This window comes from Salminus brasiliensis, chromosome 15 (assembly GCF_030463535.1).
Source record: "Salminus brasiliensis chromosome 15, fSalBra1.hap2, whole genome shotgun sequence".
NCBI lineage: Eukaryota > Metazoa > Chordata > Actinopteri > Characiformes > Bryconidae > Salminus > Salminus brasiliensis.
The window spans coordinates 142,589-152,588 of NC_132892.1; the positions used below are offsets into that span (position 1 = coordinate 142,589).

Sequence of the window (10,000 nt, forward strand, 5' to 3'; positions counted from 1 at the left end):
AGTGGAGGTGAAGGGAAGCAGACGTCTGAAGCTCTAATAAAAGCTCCTCACAGAAAGTTCTTCACCTAATGGTGATGAAGACGCTACCTGATGCCTGAGACACGGTTCTACCAGAGTTCTGAGAAGAGTTCGGCTCTAGAACCTGCTTTTAAAATCAGATCATTAAAATGGTGGAGGGATACATGCTGCAGGGTGTAGTGCAGCTACAGAAAGTAGTCCCTAAAGAGAACTGCATTAGTTGAGATTCTCCACTATTTTACCTTCATTATCATCTTCATCATCATCATCCCTCCATATAAAGCTCTATATAGGACTGGTGTAGCTGCACTGGGGGTTTGATTACACCATGTTTTAATCCACACTCTAATCATCGTACGGTACTCTAATGGGTGAAAGCGCTGACCTACAGACCTGCGGGCCTTGCTGATGAAGGTGTTGTAGCTGTGTGTCTCTGAGTGTGGTGTTACTGGTGTAAACTGGAGGTGTGTGTGTGGGAATGGTGTGCTTGGTTTGTGTTGACCTCAGCTCTTAGCTGGATGTGTCGGCAGTGGTCTGATTGTTGGGGGGCGGGAGCGAGAGGTGGTGATTGACGTGACTGATGACTCTGCATGTTGTGTTTGTTCCAGGTCAACGTGTCTCCAGGCTGCAGTAAAGCTCTGACCAAGATGCTGTACTGCCCGTACTGCGGGGGGCTGCCTGGACTGCGGCCTTGTGGGAATTACTGCCAGAACGTAATGAAAGGCTGCCTCGCCAACCAGGCCGACCTGGACCCAGAGTGGAACCTGTTCATCGGTGAGTTCCTCGTCCTCTGGTGCGGATTCTTACAGTCCGGACCTGGATTTTCCATCTGTAGTTCTGGCTGGACGATGTGGGGATTATGATTATGATTATTATGATGAGTTTTATTACAGTAGAAACGGATTATGACTAATTATTGGGTGGAAGTTTTGTACTTTGTTATGGTTTGTTTGGAGAATTCTGTCTTATCCAACAGACTGTAGATTTACAGTGGATTTACAGTGGACCAGCCATTAAATAATCCATCACAAAGGGTCTGTAGGGGGCGCTATCAGCTGTACTCCTCCCACTGCTGCAGGATGTTCTCACAGTATAAGGGGTTATTAGGAGGGGAGTGGATCACCTCCTGAGTCGCCAGGGCCGAGTGGACACCAGCGTCCCAGATGGGCTCTAATGGGGTCAAACACTGTCCAATTGGAGGTCAAACCCCTTCAGCTGTAAACGCTGTCCTCAGATCAGAATGTCCTCAGATCAGACTGTCTTCTTTTTTCCTTCAGTTCCTCTATAAACACTTTTTGGGTTCTGAGTGGTCCTGGGTCATGCTGCCTGAGAGAGCAGCCTGTCTCGCTCTCTCTGTCTCTCCGTACATCACTTCAGTGGCTGACTCGGGCGTCTGCTGGCTGACTGGGGCGTCTGCTGGCTGACTCGGGCGTCTGCTGGGTAACGGGTCGGTAGGAAACTGAGTAAAAGAGCTGCCGAGTTCTTCACACCTCAGAAAGGTGAAGACAGTGTCACACATGCTGAAGACGTCGTCCAGTACTGTGATGTTGGGTGTGTTGGGCCTGTCACCCTCCCCCCCTCCCCCTCCAGGTCTTCCGGAGTTGTGCTATTGTTGTGGATTGGGTGGCGCCGTTTTCTCGAGTCCTGCGGCTTCAGCAGAGAGTCACAGGTTCCCTTCACAGCTTTAAGGAGATTTGAAAGCAGAGAGGAGTGAGCACACACTGTGTGTGAGTGTGTGTGTGTGTGTGTGTGTGTGTGGGTGTTGACGCTGTTTTGTATTTCTGCTGGAAAAGCTCTGCTAAGCTCTGCTGTTATGGAAGCGGAGAACACACTCCAGGAGTGTTAAGCTCTGCTTTACGCCGCACCGGAGCTCCGGGAGAAGCTGTTGACTGACAGATGGGTCTGCTCCGACTCCGCCCACAGATTGATTCTGAGAATGTCAAGAGTGCTCCAATTTTTCAGGTTTCCCCACCTGGGAGACGCTAAAGACATTCACTTCCCACGCATGAACTGCAGCTCCGCATTTAGCCTCCTAATGATGTCAGAGCGGCTATATTTGGGATGAGGCCAGAAGTATTGGGACGGCTACTTTAAGGTGCCCTGCACTGATACAGTCTTACAAATAAAGGCTTGTTTAAGTGATACCATAAAAGAACCCCATTTGGTTCCACAGAGAACCATGTGAGTAACAGAGATGTGTGTGATGCGTCTGTCCTGTTTGTGTCCTTCTGTCCGTTTGGTTTTTCCCCATGTGATCTTATCTCCTCACTTGTCTCCGCCCAAGCCCCGCCTAGTCATTAGTGTTCCCACCCACACCACCTTTGTTATCTTTCTCAGGTGTACCTCTTTAGTCTGTGTGTGTGTAATTCCTTTGTTTCAGTGGTCCTGATCTGGTCTGGTCTGGTCTGGTCTGATCTGATCTGGTCTGGTCTGGTCTGGTCTGATCTGATCTGGTCTGGTCTGGTCTGGTCTGATCTGATCTGGTCTGATCTGGTCTGATCTGATCTGGTCTGGTCTGATCTGATCTGATCTGGTCTGGTCTGGTCTGGTCTGATCTGGTCAGGTCAGGTCAGCTCAGCTCAGCTCAGACAGGAATACCTGGGCTCTGTCTGGAAAACGTTGCTGAAAAACAGCAGCATGTCTGAAACCTGCTCCTGTTTGGAGGTTAGCTGTAGAAATGGAGAATCCAAATAAACATGGACCTGGATTCTCCATCTCTATTGACCTGTCCACCTAAGAAGACCAGTAAAACCGTCTCCGGCTGACCTGCAGGACCACCCAAACCGGTTCCGCTGAGGCGCGTTCTCTGAGCGCGGCTCCTCTCGGAGCGTCTGGGGCTCTCTGTCAGTCGTCTTTGTTCTCTTTGAGGTGTTTGACATTTCAGATTTCATTTTCCTCGCTATAGATTTTCAATCAGCGTATCTCTCGTATCTCTCGCCCACAAAGGGCCATCGACCGCTCCCCCGACACCGCCGCTCCGCCGCCCCGGATCCTTTTGTGCTTTGAATATTTATGCCGGCCTCCGCCCGCCCGGCTGGCGTGGCCTTTTTAGGTGCGGGATGTGTTGATAAGGCCGGCATTGACCGGCACGTCCTGCATCATCGTCCACCTTCCTGATGGCGGGGGTTCACTGCTGGGTTTAGGAGGAAGGCTGTAATGCTACCTGTGATCAGTTTAATATGATATTGTCACTGTCCAAGCTGCATCTCATTACATACTCTTCATAGACAAAAGTATTGGGACACCTACACACTAATCCACCTGCAGAAGCTTTTATATAAGGCCCCATTCCAACCCCACAGGCATTATTAATAAGGAGCTGGTCCCCCTTTACTCTAAGCTCTACCAGCAGCAGCAGCAGGTCTGGAGCTCTGCAGCAGTTACTGAGTCAGTTGGAGGCTTTTCTGCACTCTGCTCTGAGCTCAGCCCTCGGCCCTGACCCCGCTCTGTAACTTTACGTGGTCTAACAGACACTTGGTGGCTGAGCTGCTCTCTGTGAGCTGTTCCTCCTAAACTCTTCCACTGTTCAATAATAACACCACTCACAGCTGATGGAGGAAGATCTAGGAGGGAGGAGATTTCACCAGCTGACTTGTTGTTGTTGGTGCAGCGGTGTCTCCTATTACATACAGAACCACGCTGGAGTTCAGTGAGCTCTTCAGAACCTCCCGTTCTTTCACTGATGTGTGGAGGAAAGGCAGACTGCAGGACTAGAGGCTGTGGAATGGGACTGAATCAGACACAGATTAAGAGAGGTGTCCCGATACTTTTGTCAATGTAGTGTACATCCGGGCCTCTGAGTGATGTGATTATCTGTGGTGTTCAGAGCTGCCAGTGGCGGTGTGTGTAGTGTGTTGTACAGTAATACCCACCGTCTGTGTCTCTGATCTGAGATCAGCTCTGCTGCTGCTGCATTATGGTTCTGCGCTGCGGAACCGTACTTCTTTCTTCTTTTCTTTTTTCACTTGAACAATTACAGTTCCACCCCCCCCCAGTCTGCTGGAAGTGTGTCATGTGAACAATGGGGTGGTGGTTAGAGATTAATGAAGTGGTTTGTTAATTTAGCGGCGGCTCCTCCGGGGTGGCTCCACCGGGGCGGCTGTCCTGTTAATACACTCACCCCTCCAGAGACGTCCTCACCGCCCGCCTCAGGCTGCTGGAGCTCAGCGCTGAACACCACGCCACACTTACAGCACTCTCACAGAGCTCCGCCCACTCCCTCTAACAGAGAGGGTTCTGCATCCAGAGCACAGCCAGAGGAGAACCACTTTGGGTTCTCTAAAGAACCCTCCAACATGCAGAAGGGGATGCGTGTGTACTTCAGTAATGTGTTTACAGCATCCCGTTTATACTGAACCCCGCTCTGTGAGGAGAACGTCCGAACCCGGAACCGCTTAGAAGCCCTCCAGCTGCAGAACTGCACAGCCGGGCGTGTGCTGGGGTTAAAGGTTAAGGGTTATGGTTAAAAAGAGTATCATGATTGATCACCGACCCCAATTTCACCCCATCAGTCAGCTCAGCTTTATTTACAACAGGAGATGCTAGGCTAACACTGCTAACAAACGCTGCACTTAGACTGTCACCAATCTCAGATGTGCCGTCCCACTCTGTACCGAACTACTGAAGACCTGGAGGAGCGCTGAGAGACAGATGCTTTTGGGGGCGTGTCTTAGCTTAGTGCAGGTCAGTGCGGTTATCATTATTGTTAGCGCTAAGCTGCGCTAGGCTAGCCTTTTTTGGTCTCTCGTTTTCTAATGGGCTGGGCTTGGTCCAGCTCGGCCCGTCCACAAATCAGCGTGCGGGCGAGGGCCTGGGCTGATATTACAGCAGTATTTATGTGCGGTGTGAGTGTCCCCCGAGCATAAATAACGTGTAAGAGAGAGCGCTGCTGCGCAGACACTTTCCCCAGCGCTCCGGTGTGTGTTTACGTCTGCACTCGCTCCCCTGCATCCTTCCGGCTCCCTGAACTCTCCCAAACTGAGGAGAGAGAGGGAAAACAGAGCTGCTCCACTTCAAACAGAATACCACATTAGCGTTAGCATTAGCAGATCCACACTTAAAAATCTACATCTCCCACGGCAACAGTCACATAAACCACACCCCCCAACTCAGCCATTATAGATAAATATAGACTAAACATCAATATTTATACTTTTAACCTATTTACTACAGTAGATATGACATCAACCCATAGGGGGCGTAGTGTTAATAGATAACCGGCCATATACAGTGAGGTGGGTGTGGTGTTCTATACCCTATATCTATATACAGTGAGGTGGGTGTGGTGTTCTATACCCTATATCTATATACAGTGAGGTGGGTGTGGTGTTCTATACCCTATATCTATATACAGTGAGGTGGGTGTGGTGTTCTATACCCTATATATATATACAGTGAGGTGGGTGTGGTGTTCTATACCCTATATCTATATACAGTGAGGTGGGTGTGGTGTTCTATACCCTATATCTATATACAGTGAGGTGGGTGTGGTGTTCTATACCCTATATCTATATACAGTGAGGTGGGTGGGTTCTGTGTGGTGCTGTGAGGGTTCTGTGTGGTGCTGTAAGGGTTCTGTTTGGTGCTGTAAGGGTTCTGTGTGGTGCTGTAAGGGTTCTGTGTGGTGCTGTGAGGGTTCTGTGTGGTGCTGTAAGGGTTCTGTGTGGTGCTGTGAGGGTTCTGTGTGGTGCTGTAAGGGTTCTGTGTGGTGCTGTGAGGGTTCTGTGCAGCCAGCTTCGTAAGCACTGTGTTACAGAAGTGGTCTGATGTTGCGTAACTCTCGGTCACATCTCCTTCCAGCGTCCTACACTCAGCCAGCGCTGATCAAGTGTGTGTGTGTGTGTGTGTGTGTGTGTGTGTGTGTGTGTGTGGGTAGCGGCTCCATTAGAGTGGTGATGTCATTAAGAGGTGATTAGAGCAGGGGGGGGTGGGGTTGGGGGATAGGGGGGTGGAGATTGCGTAATTGAGTGCATTAGTGTTCTCAGACACTCTGCAGAAAACCTGCTTTTCAGACATGATCTACCCTCAGATCATCAGCTCCTGCCCCCTCCTCCCAATCCCTCCCACTCATCAATCCCACCCCTACACCCACCCAAGCTCCATCCACCTCCTAAAGAGCCCTGAGGACAGAGAACCGAGGGTGGGTGTGATTTATATGTATTATCACAAAACAAACACATTTACATAAATCCTCTCATTCAGCCTACAGCAGTTTAGCCCCACCTATTCAGCCTACAGCAGTTTAGCCCCACCTATTCAGCCTACAGCAGTTTAGCCCCACCTATTCAGCCTACAGCAGTTTAGCCCCACCTATTCAGTCTACAGCAGTTTAGCCCCACCTATTCAGCCTACAGCAGTTTAGCCCCACCCATTCAGCCTACAGCAGTTTAGCCCCACCTATTCAGCCTACAGCAGTTTAGCCTCACCCATTCAGTCTACAGCAGTTTAGCCCCACCCATTCAGCCTACAGCAGTTTAGCCCCACCTATTCAGCCTACAGCAGTTTAGCCTCACCCATTCAGTCTACAGCAGTTTAGCCCCACCTATTCAGCCTATAGCAGTTTAGTCCCACCCATTTAGCCTATAGCAGTTTAGTCCCACCCATTTAGCCTATAGCAGTTTAGTCCCACCCATTCAGCCTACAGCAGTTTAGCCCCACCCATTCAGCCTACAGCAGTTTACTTTGATGTAATGGCCTGTACCTAAATTCTCAGTAATGTGAGCCAATCAGGTTTAATGTTAGTGGGCGGGGTCTAAGTAGCTCTACTAGGACTGTGATTGGAGGAATCCCATTCACTTTGAGGAGGAGGGACAGCTCTTCTTTAGTAGGCCAATTTCTCAGAGCTTGATTGACATGCTGAGTGCATTCTGCGTTTTACCATGCTGTGAGTGTGTGTGTGTGTGTGTGTGAGTGTGTGTGTGTGTGTGTGTGACAGCAAGAGCATGTGAAAGTGTGTGTCGGTCGTCTCTCGGCTCTGAACTGTGTTTTTTCCGTATGACAGCTCGCTGAGAGCACTCCCATCTCCACCCGGAATACTCCATCCAGGTCAGGCCTACAGGGAGCAGAGCTTAAAGGGCCACTCCAGCTTTCCTCCATCCTGATCTCCACCTGCTGTATCTGCAGCGTTCGCCCCATCACCACACCCTGTCGCTCACCTTTCCCTGATCCTCCAGAAAACCAGAGAACTCACCCCCTCCATGTATAGGCTTTAGGTGGTGTATGGGCTGTAGGTGGTGTATGGGCTGTAAGTGGTGTATGGGCTGTAAGTGGTGTATGTGATGTAGGTGGTGTATGTGCTGTAGGTGGTGTATGGGCTGTAAGTGGTGTATGGGCTGTAGGTGGTGTATGGGCTGTAGGTGGTGTATGTGATGTAGGTGGTGTATGTGCTGTAAGTGGTGTATGGGCTGTAAGTGGTGTATGTGCTGTAGGTGGTGTATGTGATGTAGGTGGTGTATGTGCTCTAGTTGGGGTATGGGCTTTAGGTGGTGTATGGGCTGTAGGTGGTGTATGGGCTGTAAGTGGTGTATGGGCTGTAGGTGGTGTATGTGCTGTAGGTGGTGTATGTGATGTAGGTGGTGTATGGGCTGTAGGTGGTGTATAGGCTGTAGGTGGTATATGTGCTGTAGGTGGTGTATGGGCTGTAGGTGATGTATGTGCTGTAGGTGGTGTATGGGCTGTAGGTGGTGTATGGGCTTTAGGTGGTGTATGGGCTGTAGGTGATATATGGGCTGTAGGTGGTGTATGTGCTGTAGGTGGTGTATGGGCTGTAGGTGGTGTATGTGATGTAGGTGGTGTATGTGCTGTAGGTGGTGTATGTGATGTAGGTGGTGTATGGGCTGTAGGTGGTGTATAGGCTGTAGGTGGTATATGTGCTGTAGGTGGTGTATGGGCTGTAGGTGATGTATGTGCTGTAGGTGGTGTATGGGCTTTAGGTGGTGTATGGGCTGTAGGTGATATATGGGCTGTAGGTGGTGTATGTGCTGTATGTGGTGTATGTGCTGTAGGTGGTGTATGGGCTTTAGGTGGTGTATGGGCTGTAGGTGATATATGGGCTGTAGGTGGTGTATGTGCTTTATGTGGTGTATGTCCTGTAGGTGGTGTATGGGCTGTAGGTGGTGTATGGGCTGTAAGTGGTGTATGGGCTGTAGGTGGTGTATGTGATGTAGGTGGTGTATGTGCTGTAGGTGGTGTATGGGCTGTAGGTGGTATATGTGCTGTAGGTGGTGTATGGGCTGTAGGTGGTGTATGTGATGTAGGTGGTGTATGGGCTGTAGGTGCTGTATGGGCTGTAGGTGATGTATGTGCTGTAGGTGGTGTATGTGGTGTATGGGCTGTAGGTGGTGTATGTGCTGTAGGTGGTGTATGGGCTGTATGTGGTGTATGGGCTGTAGGTGGTGTATGGGCTGTAGGTGGTGTATGTGCTGTATGGGCTTTAGGTGGTGTATGTGCTGTAGGTGGTGTATGGGCTTTAGGTGGTGTATGGGCTGTAGGTGGTGTATGGGCTTTAGGTGGTGTATGTGCTGTAGGTGGTGTATGGGCTGTAGGTGGTGTATGGGCTGTAAGTGGTGTATGGGCTGTAGGTGGTGTATGTGATGTAGGTGGTGTATGGGCTGTAGGTGGTGTATGGGCTGTAGGTGGCGTATGGGCTGTAGGTGGTGTATGTGCTGTAGGTGGTGTATGGGTTTTAGGTGGTGTATGTGATGTAGGTGGTGTATGTGATGTAGTTGGGGTATGGGCTTTAGGTGGTGTATGGGCTGTAGGTGATATATGGGCTGTAGGTGGTGTATGTGCTGTAGGTGGTGTATGGGCTGTAGGTGGTGTATGGGCTGTAGGTGATATATGGGCTGTAGGTGGTGTATGGGCTGTAGGTGGTGTATGGGCTGTAGGTGGTGTATGTGATGTAGGTGGTGTATGTGCTGTAGGTGGTGTGTGTGGTGTAGGTGGTGTATGGGCTGTAGGTGGTGTATGTGCTGTAGGTGGTGTATGTGCTGTAGGTGGTGTATGGGCTGTAGGTGGTGTATGTGATGTAGGTGGTGTATGGGCTGTAGGTGGTGTATGTGATGTAGGTGGTGTATGGGCTGTAGGTGGTGTATGTGCTGTAGGTGGTGTATGGGCTGTAGGTGGTGTATGTGATGTAGGTGGTGTATGTGCTGTAGGTGGTGTGTGTGGTGTAGGTAGTGTGTGTGGTGTAGGTGGTGTATGGGCTGTAGGTGGTGTATGGGCTGTAGGTGGTGTATGTGCTGTAGGTGGTGTATGGGCTGTAGGTGGTGTATGTGATGTAGGTGGTGTATGGGCTGTAGGTGGTGTATGTGATGTAGGTGGTGTATGGGCTGTAGGTGGTGTATGGGCTTTAGGTGGTGTATGTGCTGTAGGTGGTGTATGGGCTGTAGGTGGTGTATGGGCTGTAAGTGGTGTATGGGCTGTAGGTGGTGTATGTGATGTAGGTGGTGTATGGGCTGTAGGTGGTGTATGGGCTGTAGGTGGCGTATGGGCTGTAGGTGGTGTATGTGCTGTAGGTGGTGTATGGGTTTTAGGTGGTGTATGTGATGTAGGTGGTGTATGTGATGTAGTTGGGGTATGGGCTTTAGGTGGTGTATGGGCTGTAGGTGATATATGGGCTGTAGGTGGTGTATGTGCTGTAGGTGGTGTATGGGCTGTAGGTGGTGTATGGGCTGTAGGTGATATATGGGCTGTAGGTGGTGTATGTGCTGTAGGTGGTGTATGGGCTGTAGGTGGTGTATGTGATGTAGGTGGTGTATGTGCTGTAGGTGGTGTGTGTGGTGTAGGTGGTGTATGGGCTGTAGGTGGTGTATGTGCTGTAGGTGGTGTATGGGCTGTAGGTGGTGTATGTGATGTAGGTGGTGTATGGGCTGTAGGTGGTGTATGTGATGTAGGTGGTGTATGGGCTGTAGGTGGTGTATGTGCTGTAGGTGGTGTATGGGCTGTAGGTGGTGTATGGGCTGTAGGTGGTGTATGTGATGTA

General features: G+C 50.3%; 1 protein-coding gene across 1 annotated transcript in view; it reads left to right on the top strand.

Moving 5' to 3' along the window:
* Positions 1–10,000, top strand: part of gpc6a (glypican 6a) — a 74,416-nt gene that overhangs the window by 22,953 nt on the left and 41,463 nt on the right. The window contains 1 exon segment of the mRNA XM_072657966.1: positions 627–792. Coding sequence (XP_072514067.1) covers positions 627–792 — 166 coding nt within the window.